Raw genomic sequence first — 19,479 nt, forward strand, 5'->3', positions numbered from 1 at the left:
CTGTTCCTGTCCCTCGCTGCAGATCTGAAGGCTCTGTATCAGGACCTGAACATCGTGGAGCCGCGGCTGCTGGCGTGTCTGGATGAACTGGGGAACTCGCAGGTCCGGGAGTTCCTCCGAAGACTCGGCGTTCACGAGCTGGAGCCTCAGCAGGTCCTGCAGAAGCACATCTACCCCGTGCTGAAGAGCAAAGCCTGGCAGGTCAGAGGAACACACACGCTTTATGTAAATGTAATTAATTACACGTAAATGTTAGTTGTGGTTGTGTCTGTCCTGCTTTAACTCATCAAGTAAAGTTTGTGTTCACCCTGATCCACCACAGCGTTACAGCAGGACTTTACACAAGAGAGAATCGCTGACAACTTCTGCCTGGTCCGCAAACTACGCTTCACAACCAACGACGCTTCACTTCTAGCCAATAGTTATTTTTTATGGTGTGATACACTTTATGAAAATTAAAATTAATATTACATTTTACATTTAATTAAATTAAAATGTAATTGAATTGAATTTAAAATTCATGCTATTTTGTCTCAATACATTAAAAATAAAACACTTAAAACTGAAATCAGTCATTTTAAAAGCCACAAGTGAACTTATGCATCAAAACATTGCTTTGTACAGTATTATTATTATTTTTTTGATTTTCTTAAGATTACATTTAACCATCTGGTGCTATTCGGTCACTTTTGATCGAAATATAAAGGGGTTAATTGAAAAATAATAATTAAAAAAAATTATGGATTTATTAAATATTATTAGTTATTAATAATAATTGATTGTATTGGAAAAATTATGGAAACAAATGGATCATAATTATTGCATAAATATTACTTAGTACCATAAAATTCCCTCAAAATACCAAATATTATTGAACAAAAATATATTATACTGGGGAAAAAAATCCTTTTGAGGTGTCTGACCACTTTTGACTGGGAAGAGTGTGAGTGTGACCCCTAAATGAGGAGCACCACTGGGTTTTTTATGTTAATAAATTATTAGTGTTTTTAAATAATAACTTTGATGGCAAATACTGATTATTAACAACAACAACAAAAATATAATATTGGCCAATAACTAATATAGTACTGATATATCATGCATCCGTATTGATGATGATTTTTTCTTATGACACAGCGCTGTAACTCGTGCTTCACTACTATAGTGCGATGCGATCAACTAGCTAGTCTCGACTGTTTCCCGAAACCATAGTGTCGCAAATTGATCGTTCAAACACGTTGGTTAATGATGTCACACGTGTGGTTAATGAATCTGTTTGAGGTCTAATTAATGCGAGATGTTTTGCTATAAATTACGCACATGCATCTGAGGACTATTTCTCATTTTTCTCAGTTATTTTGCTTTATTTCCAGATTCACTCAGACTCGTTCTTACGCACTAGAGCTCGTTCACACATGCGCACTCTTCAGAAACTAGCTTTAAATCTCTTGACGAACTAAAAGACGTAAATGACATTTGTATGTATTCTACATTAAAGACACAGATTGCTCTGAATGTAAGCTTGGTTATTTTGCTCAAGATCAGGATTTATTGAGTCCACATGTCATGCAAACAAGGTCGAGATCTGTCACTCCAAACACACAACTCTGCGATGCGGTTTGCGAACAGTTTCGGGAAACAGACTCGTTGAACGGCTGATAACGATGAAACTTGCGACCATAGTTGGCTAACGATGCCTTTAGGAAACAGACCCTTGAATGTTTGAAACTGGATCAAGTGTGTGAAAATGCTTTCATCTCTTATGACTGTGCCTCATATTCTTATTTAATTCCCTTTTCTTCTAGAAAAAGCCCAGGGATGTTGTCGTCAGCTACCTGGTGTTCATCAAAATGCACTCTCAGGATCAGGACTACAGGAGCCTCGCCGCATCCATACCTGTGCTGACCAGCGAGGGCTTTCTCTTCCCTTCACAGAGCAAAGTACAGTTCTCCAGCCAGTACGGCAACATCGACCTTCCCAGCATGCTCCCTGGTAAACAACTGCACCTCGGTGTGGGATTTGCTTTGAAATTGCTAGTGAAATTCACAAATAATTGCAAAGAAATGGCAAGTAACACATTAAATTAAACATTTGAAATGAAATGGTGTTTTCTTGTAACACGCACTCTAATGATCTCTTATAAACTTCAATGTTTTGTTTGCATTTTTGAAAATTAAAAGTGTAGCCTCTCGGTGAATTAAGATTCAAAGGTGACGCTTTACATTGAGGTTTGATTGATTAGTTAACTTATGAAAGCTTTTGTCCACAACGGAATAAAAAAAACTAAAAGATCCTAATTCTGACTTTATTTATCTCAATTCCAAGTTTATCTCGCAATTCTGACTTTATTTCTTGCAATTCTAACTTTATTTCTCGCAATTCTGACTTTTTTCTTGCAATTGCGAGTTTATTTCAATTCAACTTTTTTTTCTTTCAATTTTGACTTTATTTCTCGCAATTCCAAGTTTGTACCTCGCAATTCTGAATTTATAACCTGCAATTGTGATCTTATCTCACAATTCAGACTTTTTTTCCGCAATTGCGAGTTTATCTTGCAATTCTGACTTTTATCTTGCGATTTCAAGTTTATATCTCGCTATTATGACCTTTTTTCTTGCGATTTCAAGTTTATATCTCGCAATTCTGACTTTTATCTTGCGATTTCAAGTTTATATCTCGCAATTATGACCTTTTTTCTTTATAACTTGCCATTCTGATTTTGAGATATAAATTCGCAATTGTGTAATTAATATGGAAGCTTGTTTCCTCCACAGAATAAAAAATAACAAAGGTAATTGCGACTTTTTAATCTCACAATTCTGACTTTATTTCTTGCAATTTCAAGTTTATATGAAAATTATGACCTTGTCTCCCAATTCTTCGCAATTATGAGTTTATTACTTGCCATTCTGGTTTTGAGATATAAATTCGAAATTGTGAGAAAAAAAAGTCAGAATTATGAGATTAAAAAACCGCAATTACCTTTTTAATTTTTTTAATCTGGCGGAAACAAGCTTCCATATTATCTACATTAGTTAACGTGAACTAACAATACAAAATAATTCTAAAGCATCTTAGTTGATGTTAATTTCAGCATTTAGTAATACATTATTCAAATCAAATAATTTACATTATATAATATTGGCATTAGCCTGAGCTAACATGAACTAACAATAATCAGTTGTATTTTTATTAACTAATGTTAATAAAGATTATTAGATACTGTAAGAAAACATTGCTCATTATTAGTTAATGTAACGTTTACTAATGGAACCTTATTGTAAAGTGTTACCGTTTCAAAACCTACAGAAATATTCAGTTTGATCAAATTACTTAACTACAGTTTAGGAAAAAGCTTCACAGTTTATGACTGTCCCAATTACACTGCAAAAAATGCTTTTCTTACTTGTTTCCAGTCCAAATATCATTTCATAACATTTCTCAAATCAAGATGTATTTACTAAAGTAGTAAAATTGCATAAGATATTAAGTCTTAAGATATAATATTATAGTATTATAATATTAAGATATACATTTTCTGGGCAAATTAATAAAAATGAAGTGAGTTTTTGCCTAAAACAAGCAAAATTATCTGCCAATGGGGTAAGAAAAATAATCTTGTTTCTGTTTGAAATCTGTTTTGAACTGATTGATATCTTATGTCATATTACTCATCTAGTAAATGCATCTTGATGTAAGAATTTTTAGATATTTGGACTGGAAACAAGACAAAAATAGTAAGTAAGAACAGCATTTCTTGCAGTGTAATTGATTCACCCTAGAATTGAAGCACCGAACTAAAAGTGTTCTGTATGGACTTACAAAAGCATGATTTGTGCATGAACACGGAGCGTTATGCAGTGGATCCATCCAGTGCTTTCAGACCCAACCAGTTCTTTTCCTTTTCCCAGGTGTGGACTGGGTTCTGCTGGACGCCTGCTATCTGAAGGCCGACAGAGACGTGAGCGGATGGAGAGAGATCTTCAGTTCTCTGGGAGTGCGAGACTTTCTGATCTTCAGGAAGGAGAAGCGCACATTCACGACCTCTGAACTGGTGAGAGCGAGTGGCGTGAGTCTCGGCACACGGGTCAGAACGTGTGTGTGTCACAGTGCAAAAAATGCTGTTCTTACTCAGTATTTTTGTCTTGTTTCCAGTCCAAATATCTAAAAATTCTTAAATCAAGAACCATTTACTAGATGCTTAAAATGACATAAGATATTACGTCCTGTTTTACGGGGAAATTAATCAAAATTAAGTGAGTTTTTGCTTAAAAAAAGCTAAATTGTCTGCCAATAGGGTGAGAAAAATAATCTTAATTCAAACAGAAACAAGATTATTATTTTTTTTTACCCCATTGGCAGATAATTTAGCTTGTATTTTTATTTATTTCCCCAGAAAACAAGACTTAATATCTTATGTCACATTACTCATCTGGTAAATGCATCTTGATTTAAGAAATGTTTGATATTTGGACTGGAAACAAGACAGAAATACTAAGTATTTATTAAAATTATGTCTTGTTTTCTAAAAAAATAAATCTAAATAAAAAAGTTCGAAAAAATCGAAAGTTTCAAGCTAAATTATTTGCCAATGGGGTAAGAAACATAATCTTAATTCAAATGGAAAACAAGATTATTTTTCTTACTCTGTTGGCAGATAATTTTGATTTAATTTAGATTTTTTTTTATTATCAGAAAACAAGATAGAATTTCTATGGAAGATTTTAAAAGATAATTGCAACTTTTTTTCGCAGAATTTCGAGTTTACATCTAGCAATTCTAATTTATAACACGCAATTGCGACTTTATATCTCGCAATTCTGACTTTATAACTTGCAATTGCGACTTTAAACTCGGAATTGCGAGAAATAAAGTTGCAATTGGGAGATAAAAAGTCACAATGACCATTTTTATTTTTCATTCTGTGGCGGAAACAAGCTTCCATACATTTCTTATGTCATTTTACTTATCTAGTAAATACTTCTTGATTTAAGAATTTTCAGAAACTTGGACTGGAAACAAGACAAAAATACTAAGTAAGGAAAGCATTTTTTTGCAGTGTAGTTCATTGATATTGCGTTCTGAACTCATCTTTATAAGAGTCCAGTAGTGTTTCCCAGTGATCCAGTGCGCTCTGCATGATCCCGAATAACCGGATGTCTCCTCCAGGCGTCGAGCCCGTGGGCAGTGGAGAGCGAGCTGTGGCCGAAGCCTTCGGATGGGCTTTACGTCATCGAGGATCATCACTGCGCTGAGTTTCACACGCTGGCCACCGTCGAGCATCTGCCGGCGAACACTAAACTACAGCAGAGACGAGCTCTCATCAGCCTGATGGACAAGCACTGGGACGCTGGGTAAAGAAACACTGCAGAAGATGTGTGCAAATTATAATTATATATTTACATCTATGCATTTGGCAGAAGCTTTTATCCAAAGCGACTTACATTGCATTTCAAGGTACACATTTACATTCTTATCAGTTCCTGCTTTCCCTGGGAATCGAACCCTTGACCTTGGCGTTGCAAGCCTATATAATATAAATCAGGCTATGCATTGATGTCACTTTCCCGCGGGAACACACTCCCTCAGTCGCACTGAGTGGCAGAAGAGCTGCGGAGTGACTGGATTTAACAGGGGAAACTGGGAAAACACCAGTAAAACAAGCGATTATCAGTTTAAACTAAAGGTTGGACTCGATATAGTGTTTCTTACAACTTACCAAAGATCCAGTGATCGTGGATATTGGCATGCAGCGGGAATCGTGTTTCCTGACATTTATATGAGCCTGATTTCCACGCCGGGGAAAAACATAAAGCACATTTGCCTGTGAACGCTTTATATAAACACAATATAGGTCTAAATCCGGGTGATCACTCATATCAGTGTTATATATATCATCATATCGTCCAGCACTAAAACTCGTGTAGCTTTTTGTCAGTGTTTATTAAAAAACATCCAGTTATGCAGAAAATACGCTGGTAAATATTTAATTGATGAGCTGTCAATACAATATATAATAATACAATATATAGGGTGTGATTTACCCCTAAATTCAGCATATCGACACACAATAACTGCAAATCCAGCTCTCTCCGCCTGGATCCAGATGTTTCTGTGAATCACAGCGATCCATTTGCTTCTCTTCTAGTGTGTAAAAATATACCTTTTTATACAGTCAATCTTAAAGCTCTTTCCTGTTTTATGTGTGTTTTGTGTGTTTTTCAGGGCTGAAAACAAATGCTGTTTGTTTGTGCATGTTTAGATTGGCATTATTTTGCCACAATGAACTTCTTTAGCTCATCATTTTCAATTCAGCGACTATTTGCTTTGCCGTGGCTTTGTTTGGACGTTCAGCGGCCGCTGGTGAATAGCATTGCAGGAAATGCTGGCATTACAATGCGTTCGTGTGGATTTTGCTTTGCACTATGGCTGGAAAAACTAACTAAACTTAAACGCACCCAGAAAGCGAGCAAGTAATGCCTTGATCCCTCATGATTCACACTCCACTTATGCTCAATCTGCTCTCCGAACAGCTCTTTAGTCCAGATTATTCAAACCCTATGGTCGCACTATTAGTCTGGCATGCCATTTATCATCTGCATTTGATCATTTTTGTTCACATAAGCTTTAAAGCGGTGAACATATTGTGCCTGCTGTCTGGCATATGTGTGTGTGCTTGAAGGACTGGTCTGTTTAGTTGATGGACTGTGTCTGATGACCATTAAACCACGTCAGATCCTAATCGGGAATCAGTCTATTCTTGGTCGCTCGATTTTATAAAGATCTCAAAGTAATGTACAGTCAAACCAAACATTATTCAGACACCAGATATCATTTTTTATATTGTTTTACTAGTGTGTGCAGGACACCATAGTTCATTTATGTAAGTGAGGAGAGCAGAATAAAGTAAACTGTGACATATTATACCCAAAAATTCTTCATACAGTGTAAAATTTATACAAATTTGGGACCAAAAATGATTGGGACACTTTGAGCTGATCATGTTTTGCTGAAGTGTGTTGTCTTTAATTGCTAATGCTCTTTTTACACACACACTGAACACAATGAAGCATTGCTTGGTGATTGGTTGAGCTAAACTGGTATTATCTAATTGTGTAGTTAAATTTAACAGCTGACAGATATTCAACATAATTCATGTGTGAGACAGTCTAACAGAAGGACGGACAAAACCAGTCAAATATCAGCTGAGTTCTGCTCATATTTATTACCATTTTCTAAACTATAACGAATAAACTGATAATGTGAGAAATGTTGAAGGAGTCTGAATAAACTTTGGTTTGACTGTACTGCACAGTTCTTCAGATGCACGGATGAAATGCCATGTATTTTAATGCATCTGCAGTACTGTCCTCTGTCAGCTGACCTCGCATGAACCGCCACCTGGTTTTATGCTCCATTTCCATTCATAAGCCAAAACACATCCACCCGCTCGGCCAGATCCACAGCAAACATAGTGCTGCTTTTACTCATTTGTCAGACTGAAATAGTGCACAAACTGCATATTGCTATTTAAGTTTAATTTATTTAAATCATGACAGCTCTTGAAATAGATTTAGTATGTTATTAAATATGGCAGTGTTGATGTGTTTAGTCTTTGTGGAGTAGATATGCTTCTGCTGCATAAATAGCAGATCTGGGCAGGTGGAGCTGGGGAGGCGGAGGGGTTCAGAGGAACTTACAGCAAACACTGACTATTTAAATGTTGAGCAAGCGATCTCATTGGCTGCAGGATGAACAGAGGCCAATCAGCTTGTGCCATATGTAGGGTTTGGTACCAATTTAATTTTAATAATTCTGATAATGATGCTTATTGATTCCAATTCTCATAGATTCCTTATTTCGATAAGGTAAGCAAAAACTTGGATATCATTCACATTTATTCGAAGTCTTACTGCAAAACATTTCATTGTAGCTGAATAGCATAAACAAAAAATCAACTGGCTAAAGAAAACTTACACAATTAACTTTTGTTTATGGTTTAAAAATACCATAGCAAAAACAACTAGCTCAACTAACATACATTTCAAGCATTATTAAAGACAAGGAAACACTCAGTAATTTAAAAAAGATAATAGCAATTGCACAACTGAACAAAGATACAATTTAAATAAACGGTATTTTAAAGTCCTCCTGTAGTCAACAGTTTTATCCCTTAAAACTCATCTTTGATCACCAAAATGACATATTTAAAAAAAAAAAAAAAATATCTTGAATGTAACTCGACACCCTTGCCTCATTTAGTATGCGCGGTTCTATGAATATGCAAATGAGGCCCGCCTCCACTCACTCCCTCAGCTCAGAGATCCACTGGTTGACGATCACACGTTGATCTGATTGGTTACAAGGTAGTTTGTGACGTCAGAAACACCAGCGATTTCAAAGCGTGTTTTTGAGACTGTCTTTGGTTCACTGCAGTTTTAAGGAGGAAATACTCAGCAATGCTGTCGACTTATGAACTTACACATGCTTTGTCTTAAAGCACATTAATAACACCACATAGACACATAAACAACATTAAACGCTGGATTTACACCACAGGGGGACTTAATCAAATGTAAAATAACACTGCACTTTATAAGTAAATAAACATTGCAAATATAGTTACAAAAGTTATTCAGTCAAGAACAGCAAAATAATTTTCGTTTTGTTTTTTGTCGTTTGATTAACGTTATTACAGAGACGGCAGCAGGAATATTAGGCTGCTGTCACTTTAAGAGCTGCACGGATCCAATATACTGATACACGTGCGTTTTAACTGCTTACGTTCACTTAAAGGAGAACTCCGGTCAATTTTAACATTGAGCTCATTTTTGTGTACATTTGGAGTGCTGTCAATACAGAGAACAACGACAAAAATCGGTGTTGCCTACACCGAGTTATTCTATTTTTAAAATTTGCACCCTGTTGACTTCAATAGGGCAAGTAGTAAGCCTGCTTTTTAGCCTCTTAACATCCTTTAAGTGTCATTACAAGTGCACAGAAAATGTGAGTGATTCCTTCCGAGTGAACACAAGTGAGTCGGACTGCAGTAGATGTTAGAGATATTAATAAAAACGAAGTTAATTCAGCCAGCGCTCATACCTTTGTTTACATTCTGTTTTCGGTGGAAGGCCATAGTAATCGATTGTCGAGTTCAGTCATTAGTTACCAATGATCACGCGCGTGAACTCGACAATCGATTACTATGGCCTTCCACCGAAAACAGAATGTAAACAAAGGTATGAGCGCTGGCTGAATTAACTTCGTTTTTATTAATATCTCTAACATCTACTGCAGTCAGATCCACCCGTGTTCACTCGGAAGGAATCACTCACATTTTCTGTGCACTTGTAATGACACTTAAAGGATGTTAAGAGGCTAAAAGCAGGCTTACTACTTGCCCTATTGAAGTCAACAGGGTGCAAATTTTAAAAATAGAATAACTCGGTGTAGGCAACACCGATTTTTGTCGTTGTTCTCTGTATTGACAGCACTCCAAATGTACAAAAAAATGAGCTCAATGTTAAAATTGACCGGAGTTCTCCTTTAAGACACAACCGACTGTGTTTACCAGGATATTTTGACATGTTTTTGTGTGCATTTGTCCATTCAAGTGCAAAAAGACGAAGAGAACTTGGTTCAGTATCGCACACTATTCAGTATGAGAGTCGGCTTTCTGTGTGCTCGTATTGGGTGTGTGAGAACAGCGCGCGAGTCTTCTGCCGCTCGAATGGTTTAGAATCACATTAAAATGCCAACATAGGAATCATTAAACGGAATCGAAATGCATGTGTCTTATCGAATCCCCGATTATTGGAAATTTGGAACTTGTTCTAAAATGGTAATGATGTGATTGCTTGTATACTATTGTACTGTAAAATAATAAAGTAATAAAAAATAATGGTAACATTTACAATAAGGTCCCATTAGTTACTGTAAGATAATGCATTTTCAAAAGCAATGAGCAATACATTTGTTACAGTATTTATTATTCATGTAAAGAAAAAAAAACTGAATAAAGTCGGCACCAATATATGCAAAAAATGTAATAGTAGACTCACACACGGTTATATTTCGAGCACGCAGGCTCTTCGTCAGACAAATAAAAGTTATTACCCCAACAAGCCTTTATAATCACAGGTGATTCATTAACGGATCACATGACACATGAGAGAGGAAAGAATAAACAGAAAAGATAAAAAAAAAAAGTCATGGAACACAAAAGAAAAAGAAAAATATAGCTGCGAGCAGCGATTACGGGCCCAAGCCGGTGGCACCGCAAGGTAACTAGGTAACTAAAGGCACCGGGGTGGCGGTACCGCCGGCTTAGGCCCTCCATCGCTGCTCGCAGCTATATTTATATATATATATATATATTATACAAACATATATATATATATATATATATATATATATATATATATATATATATATATATCAGGGTACCCGCGGGGTCTTAAAAGCATTGAAAAAGTCTTAAATTTGATCATCTCAAATTAAGGCCTTAAAAGCCTTGAATTTGGTATACAAAGTCTTGGATTTTATTACAAAGGTCTTAAATTTTGTTTTGCCTTTTCTATGATTAAGTTCATACCGTAACAAAAGTAACTGTTACTAATGAAAACTAATTAAAAATCAGTCGCTTAACGTTGAGTGCACCTCACGCTCCATGTCATTAAAGAACGCGCGAAAGCGTGCGCACCCGTTACGATGGTTACTAATCAGAGCTTTTCTGTTAAAAGAACATGTTTTCTACCCGGTCTTTTCAGTAGTATCTGGCCACAGCCATCCACGCGCGCTCTCTCTACATTGTTGAAGAAGCGCGGATGATCTGAAAACACAGACAAGCTGGAGTTCAGCGATCTTCGTTTGAGAAGATCTGTCATGAGCCGCTTGCGCTGTTTGTGCGACTAAATCTGCGATCAAAATGCAGGCTGATATACAGCAGTGTTTTTAATGTTAATCATTATGCGAGCAAGAATGCAATGTTTCCCGACTATCCACACGATTTCAAATGTGACATTGATTTTATGCAATAAACATAAAAAAAAAAAAAAAAAAAGTAACATTAAGTGATGTACTACATTTTAAACAGTATTGTCAGGCTTATTGCTCTATTTTGCAACAAAATCTGTGGCTTTGACAAAGACAATGAGTTACCGCCACCTACTGGCGATTTTAATATCATATTTTTATTAATATTAAACGTGTTTTAACATTGAATATTTATTGAACGTTGTTTTATTTAAAGCATTATTTATATTTTAAAGGTATTATAAAGGTGAAAAATGAAATGGAAAAAATCGATTAAATGGGGCAAATATTGTCCCTTAATGGAAAGATGTGACTGCAGTCGTGGAAGAGAGGGGGTACGGCACTCTAAAAAATTGGAGAACTAAGGAAAAGGGATATGTAGAATTGCACAAGTGCTACGGCTAAAGAGTGCAATGTCAATACAGCCTGTTAGCTTAATTTTAATTTCTCATAAGCTTAATCGAATTGGCCTAGAGAGAATAATTATGACATTTTCTGTCTAAAGACTACATATAAAATAGCTACCAAAATTAAAGTAACTGCAGTTTGACTAAAAGTAAAGACTAAAAGTTGACAAAAAATGCAAACACATTTCGTCAACTAAAACTATGAAAGGCAGAATGACTCAAATGTGACTAAGACCAATAACCATTTTCGTCTGAAGATGAAGAGTAAGACTAAATCAAAAATGGCTGCCAAAATTAACATTGGCCTACACACGTGCGCGCTACAACGCTGCTGCGTATGTATTAAATATGACTGATAATTTAAATAAAATGTTTTATTTAATTCAAGTAATCTACTTGTACATAATAATTTTTTAGGGCTTAAAATGTATACAGATTTGACATTTTCCCCTCATACTTCTGTTGGAATTGGTACGAAGTTGGCATTGAATTTCATTTTAAATGGTATTAAAAAGGTCTTAAAAAGCCTTGAATTTAAGTTGGAGGATCCTGGGGGTACCCTGATATATATATATACCGTTCAAAAGTTTGGGGTCAGGAAGATTTTTAATGTTTTTAGGAGAAGTCTCTTCTGCTCACCAAGGCTGCATTTATTTGATTAAAAATACAAACAAAAACAGTAATATTGTGAAATATTATTCCAATTTAAAACAGCTGTTTTCTATTTTAAAATATTTTACACTGTAATTAATTTATGTGATCAAAGCTGAGTTTTCAGCATCATTACTCCCATCTTCAGTGTCACATGATCCTTCAGAAATCATACTAATATGATGATTGATGGTCAATAAATATTAATTATTATTTTCAGTGTTGAAAACAGTTGTGTACAGATTTTTTTTCAAAATGCGTTGATGAATGTAATGTTCAAAAGAACAGCATTTATTTCAAATATAATTTTTTTTAACATTTTAAATGTCTGTACTGTAACTTTTGATCAGTTTAACTCATTCTCGATTAATAAAAGTATTGATTTATTTTATTTCTTTCCCCCAAAAATAAAATTAAAATTATTACTGACCCCAAACTTCTGAACGGTAGTGTTTAATGTTACAAAAGCTTTAGATTTCAGATAAATGCTGTTCTTTTGAACTTTCTATTCATCAAAGACTGTACACAACTGTTTTCGACATTTAAAATAATCATGAATGTTTCTTGAGCATCAATCATCATATTAGAATAATTTCTGAAGGATCATGTGACAGTGCCGACTGGAGTAATGATGCTGAAAACTCAGCTTTGATCACAGGAATAAATAACAGTTTAAAATATATTAAAATAGAAAGCAGCTGTTTTAAATTGGAATACTATTTTACAATATTACTGTTTTTGTTTGTATTTTTAATCAAATAAATGCAGCCTTGGTGAGCAGAAGAAACCTCGCTTAAAAATCTTACTGACCCCAAATTTTTGAACAGTAGTGTATATATATTATATAAAAATGTAATGGATAAGACACAGATAGTTTTACTTGCCTGACCTGATTAGAACAATGAAAAAACTTAAATGAAAAAATAACTTGGGAATCTCTAAAACGAGGGCGCGATTAAACAGTGGACACATAAAAACATACTCTGTCATTTTGTTCAGAACATCATTCAAACTGCAAAGTGTTAACTTATATTTTTGTACAGTAGCAATAAAACACAACATTGTGCTTTTTTTAAATACATTCAAGCAATCCTCCCCGAAAATTAAATTTAAATGCTCACGGCTGCACAGGCATTCATAATGGTGCGCGTCCTCAGCGAGGAACGAGCAGAACAGAGTCAACGTTTTTTAGGTCATTCCTCCTTCCATAGGAATTTATTGAAAATGCTCGCTCTGCTCCGCACCATTATCAATGTCCGTGCGGACGAACATATTTTACTTTCGTTTTTAAGTTAGCGATTAAAAAGCCCCCAGCGGTGTCACACGTCAGTTAACCGGTGGTAAAATATTCTTACCGTCACATACCTAGTATATTTTTATATAGATATAATAGGCCTACCTGATTTTGAACACAAGAGGGCAGTATAGCACTATGTTTGACTTTATTTATTTATTGTTTAGACTAAACAACCATTCTGGCAGTTTTTAAACTTAAACTTCATTCTTAAATTGAAAAAAAAAGAATAAAATGAGTTAAGTTCTGATATTTGTATACTTTTATATAGTAATAAATGGTTTATAATTAAATTTTTAGAATATATGAACCTTTTAGTGTTTCCTTTTTAGACAATACTTTAATCCCTCGCCATTGCAAAACCGTTTGAGATATTTATTATCCGTTCACAATTTAGCATCATTAATATATTTTTATCATGTTGAAAAAGTTTGGTGGGAATAAAATAAACCACTTAGATAAAGGTGGCTAAAAATTCAGAGGCTGATTTTGCAAAAAAATCCACATTCAGACCAAAATATCTGACTTCCTGATGGTCAGAGCTAATGACTTTAAATTAGAAAGTTGTCCGGGTCGATGAGATCAATATATGAACTGAGTTTTTTTTACTGTAGTTAAAACTCACCCCCCCACTTTTGTCAAAAGCATGTTGAAAGTGACACACTTCCTGCTGCCAGTTGGTGGCGCTATAACTTTGACTCACAATAGCTACATCCATCTGATCGGCCTCTTACCACGAACACACTGCTGAAGTTTCATCAAGATCAGTTAATGTATGCAGAAGTTATTCCACTTCGTGTTTCTCTTTTCTCGCCATAAATTCGATTCCTCGCCACGGCCAAACCGTTCGAGATATCAAAAATCCGTCCGCAATTTAGCATCCTCAAAGTCTTGACTACATGCACACCGAGTTTAGAGGGGACACGGTGAATTTTCTAGGTGGAGTATTTCACATTCCACAGCAAGTGTTTTCCAAACAACCCATAATAGCCGACTTCCTGTTGGGCTGGCGTAAAACTTGACCAGGGGAAAGTTGTTCGGCACGATGAGATCTATATGTGTACCGAGTTTCATATTAATTCATGCAAGCGTGTTTGATATATGGACCAAGTTTTAGAACCCCGTTCAAGGGGGCGCTGTTGAGCCCCCCAGCCACGCCCGGGTACCAGCTTCAGCCCGGCCCTGATGGCCGTGGGTTCTGACATGTGTGTAAAGTTTCAAGAGTTTTTGAGCACGTTAAGGACCCCAAAAGCCCCTGAAACCTTGATTAACAATATAAAAGCAATAGTCAAATCCCCCCCTCCCCTCACACACACATAGACACAGAGAGAGGGAGAGAAAATTCTTCAGAAAATCCACATTCAAACCAAAATATCTCTCTTCCTGTTGGTCGGAGATGGTTAATGTAAATTAGAAAGTTGTCCGTCTTGATGAGAACAATACACATACCAAGTTTTGTTGCTGTTGATAAGACTAACCCCCCCACTTATGACTAAAGGTGGCGCTACTGAGCCCCTCACCACGCCCGTTTCTGAAACTTTGAACATGTCTACGGGCTTATAAATGTGATGTGTCTGTCGAGTTTCATGCAATTTCAAGTATGTTAAGAGTCTCAAAAGCATCAAAAAATAATATTAAAGTTTGAAGCGTTGCCATGGCAACAGTATTAAAGATATCAAAAATCCTTTCACAGGTCTACATCTGCCGTGTGTCTACATTATACACATAAAGTTTGAAGCAAATCTGGTAAAAATAAGAGTGATTTCAAAGCATTTTGAAAGTGACACACTTCCTGTTGCCAGTTGGTGGCGCTATAACTTTGACTCACAAAGGTCACATCCATGTGATCGGCCTCTTACAACGAACACACTGCTGAAGTTTCAGCAAGATCAGATAATGTATGCAGAAGTTATAACACACTTCCTGTGTCCCATTATTCGCCATAAATTCGTTTCCTCGCCACGGCCAAACCGTTCGAGATATCAAAAATCTGTTCGCAAGAATTCATCCTCAATGTCTTGACTTTATTCTCACCGAGTTTGGTGGCGATCGGATGAAATCCCTAGGAGGAGTATTTCACATTCCATTGTATGCGTTTTCCAAACAACGTATAATAACCGACTTCCTGTTGGGCTTTTGTAAAACTTAGAGCACGAAAGTTGTTCGGCCCGATGAGATCTATATGTGTACTGAGTTTCATATTATTACATGCAAGCGTGTTTGATTTATGGACCAAGTTTTCGGACCCCATTCCAGGGGGCGCTGTCGAGCCCCCCTGCCACGCCCCAGTACCAGCTTCAGCCCAGCCCTGATGGCCGCGGGTTCTGACGTGTGTGCAAAATTTCAAGAGTTTTTGAGCATGTTAAGGGCCCCAAAAGTGGCAAAAAGGCAAAAAAAAAAATAATGAAGAAAAAGAAAAAGAAAAAGAAAAAAAATAATAATAATCCTTACGGAAACAATAGGGCCTTCGCCCTTTCAGGGCTTGGGCCCTAAATACTAAATGTGAAAGTCAAATTTTAAACATTCAAAATTTATAACGAGAATCATAAAACCTGCAATAAAAATCTTAAAGAAATGGACGAATATCAAATTCTTCATTTAATGTGATCCGGTGATTAATCACCTGAGATTATAAAGGCTTGTTGGGTAATAATTTTTAATTGTCTGACGAGGAGCCTGCGTGCTCGAGTCGAAACGTAACTTGTGTGTGTTTATTATCTTTGCATATTTCGGAGCCTTGGTGTGCCGACTTTTGTCTGTTTTTTTATTGTTTGTTTTGTCGAGCGCATGTTTCTGCCGGTGATGTCCGTGCTTTGGCCTTTTGTTGCTCATTCATGTAAACCCAATGCCTGTGTTTTGACATGAAAACCTGTCCTGTGTGTTGTAGAGAGAAGTACTCGCAGTACCTCAGGTCGCAGGTCTCGGACAGCCAGGGACGGCCCGTGCGGGAGGCCAGATCCTCCTTCCATCATCACCTCACGCAGCTCTGCTGGGTCCCAGCGCGCAGGCCACCGTGGGACGAGAGCCGGCCCGTAGCGTTCCTGCAGCCCAAATCCGTCTACATCTTCTCTACGCAAGTGCACCAGCTTCTCGGCTCACACGTCGATTATGCGCACAGCGTACAGACACCCAGCGAATTCACCAGAGTAATAGGTAAAGCTAAAGCTAAAGCTATATTTAAGCTCTTTCTACAGCACTCTGGGCAACTGTTGTTGTGTTATATTGTGCTTTATAAAGAAAGAAAGAAAGAAAGAAAGAAGAAAAGAAAGAAAGAAAGAGAAAGGCAGTTTTCACTTGTTTGTTTGGAACGTACACAATTTTTCTAAATTTTGGGATCAGTAAGATATTTTTTATATACAAAGAAATTAATACTTTGATTTAGCGAGGACGCATTAAATTGATAAAGTAAAGTGAACTAAAGATATTTAAAATGTTACAAAATATTCTATTTCAAATAAATGCTGTTGTTTTGAACTTTCTATTCATCACAGAATCCTGGAAAATAAAATGTATCACGGTTTTCAACTAGGGCTGTGAAACGATCCAAAATAAGAGTTTGTTTACTTAATATATGTGTGTGTACTGTGTATAATTAATTTGTATATATAAATGCACATGCATGTATATATTTAAGAAATATTTGCATGTATATACTGTATATATATATATACAATCTGACAAATATTTTATATATAAATAACACATTTTTCTTAAATATATACAACATACATGTGTGTGTATTTATATATACAAAATAATTATACACAGTACACACACATATATTATGTAAACACACACTTTTATTTTGGATTTCACGATTCGTTTCTCAGCCCTGTTTTCAGCATTGATTATAATCAGAAATGTTTCAATGACAAACCTGTGAACGGTGCATATAATCACACTTGACGTATAACTGTGTGTGCAGGAATGAGACACAGTGTGTGTGTGGAGGACATGATTGGCTATCTGAAGCGCTGGTGCACGAAGGTCTCGGAGGATCCGTGTGAGGAGCCTGAAGGAGCAGACTTCACCTCGACTGTGGAGCACATCCATGCGGTGTACCAGTACCTGTACGCCCAGTGCACCAGTGTCCAGATCAGAGACCTGTTCCAGCACTCGCCCGCCGTCTTCATCGAGTACGACAGGTCAGATACACAGATATCAACCATGTTATCTAATAAAGGGGTCATGACATATAAGAGGTCTTGGAACTATTAAAACATCCTGCAAGTTTCACATCTTAAAACAACGTCCTCATTATAAACAAAGCATTTATTTAATCAAGCTTCAAAAACAGCTCGTTTTGATATTCAGTGATCTGTGACATCACACGGGCAAATTCATTTAGAGCAAGACTCTAGAGCAAGTCATCAACCAATAGTTATACATCATCGCACCATAGGCACCGCCCACTGCAATAATAGGCTCCGCCCACTGGCGCTCATTCGCTTAGCGGTTGACATTAGCCTACACTGGATGTGAGTGATGCGTCAAACAAAAGCCATTATAATGACTGACGCTGTCTACACTGATACAGTATACAGTGTGTGTTCAGTTTCTGACGGACTCCTCTTTATTTTAATGGCGTCCCGGATCAAGTCAGAGGAGTGTATGTTTGTTCGGAGCGTGTGACTGCAGATTGTTTTGTAAATGAGGCTCAGTGTAATGGAGAGTTCACACAGAAGCCTTTGCTGACAGATGAAGCAGCGACTGTAAAGTAAAGGATTTCATAACGCTTTATCTGTGAATGACGGCTTTATAAGGATAATGTTTTAAAAACACTTACTCGTGTGCAATAGCGAGTGGCAATATTTCCTATGCAATGACGTTAACCAATCATAACAGCCTTAACAGTTTACTGACCAGCCTTAAAGGAGCCGCGCCGTAAAACCTGATCATTTCAGGCAGAGGCTCAGAATTTAGCTTGAAAAAAATAATTTTTCTGCATATATTTTTTTGTTTTTTTGTGCAGAAATCTTCAGTATCTTATAAGTGAACCTCAAGGAACATATTCAAATAATTTTAAAAATCTATGTCATACAGGAAGGATGAGTGGTGCTCTGGGCACTTCTACCATCTGAAAGAGGTTTGCTGGTGGGATCCGACGGGAATGTTCCAGAGATACAAGGAGTTGATCCGACGGCCCGACAGTGGGATTCAGGAGCCCAGAGTCTTGGCACCATTTTATAATGGTTTGCAGGACATGAAGAGCATGTTCAAGGTTTGTCTAGGGGAGAAACTCCGGCCGATGTTGATAAGCCGGAAATTATTGTCATGTTCCGGCTAAGAAATAGCCAATATTAAAATGTAATTCTATTTTGTCTAAATAAATTTGAAATTAAATGCCTAAAAACTAAAATTGTGAAAGTAGACATCACAACATTGAAGTGTAAAGTATGAAGATTTCCTTTTTTTTCTTCTTTTTTTTTTGGTGCAAACTGTTATTAATGTATTAATGTTTTTAGAGATTAACTTTAAGTGAGCATTAGATTATATACATAGAGGAAATGAGCATGCACAAGAAGATTTCCAATATTGATACAGATAAATAAATAAAAAGAAAATCTATATTATATGCAAATGTGGAAAATATTTACATAGTTGTGGAATCCAGTTGTAAAAATGGAATTTACTGTGTAATGTGGCAATTTTGGATGAATCAATCAAAAGTAATGTGATACACACAGAAACTCAAAAGTCTGACCTTGAAATTATGACAGACGTATATTACTATTATACATCAGAATGTAATAATGATAATAATAATAAACTTCATTAAAACATTATTTTTAAGTAATATGACAATTTTTCATGGATGTTTTAATTATACAGTGAACTTTTGTTTTGTTTGGCAAAAAATTAAAGAAATTAACACAATTCATGGGACAATATTATTGTTAATTTTAATATATTATAAAATTGTAAACTTTTTTAAGTCAATTCACTAGACATCCTTTATTAAAATTTAATTAAATCATTACAATTTAATCAAAATTTAAACAAGAAATTTGGGAAAAAATAAAACATAAAGATTATGATTTAAATTTTAATCAATTATTACATTTTAGAAATTCAATTGATTTAGACATCCAT

At 36.0% G+C, this 19,479-nt stretch overlaps 1 protein-coding gene across 9 annotated transcripts in view; it reads left to right on the forward strand.

Annotated features, from left to right (window-relative positions):
* Nucleotides 1-19,479, forward strand: part of LOC308706474 (uncharacterized protein) — a 101,665-nt gene that overhangs the window by 68,549 nt on the left and 13,637 nt on the right. For all 9 annotated transcript variants that reach the window (XM_081392141.1, XM_081392145.1, XM_081392142.1 and 6 more), the window contains 7 exons: nt 23-201; nt 1,806-1,992; nt 3,912-4,054; nt 5,170-5,354; nt 16,274-16,539; nt 17,312-17,531; nt 18,430-18,607. In XM_081392141.1, coding sequence (XP_081248267.1) covers nt 23-201; nt 1,806-1,992; nt 3,912-4,054; nt 5,170-5,354; nt 16,274-16,539; nt 17,312-17,531; nt 18,430-18,607 — 1,358 coding nt within the window. The remainder of the gene's footprint in view (nt 1-22; nt 202-1,805; nt 1,993-3,911; nt 4,055-5,169; nt 5,355-16,273; nt 16,540-17,311; nt 17,532-18,429; nt 18,608-19,479) is intronic.

Source organism: Scardinius erythrophthalmus, assembly GCF_964197995.2.
Source record: "Scardinius erythrophthalmus genome assembly, chromosome: 18".
Lineage (NCBI taxonomy): Eukaryota > Metazoa > Chordata > Actinopteri > Cypriniformes > Leuciscidae > Scardinius > Scardinius erythrophthalmus.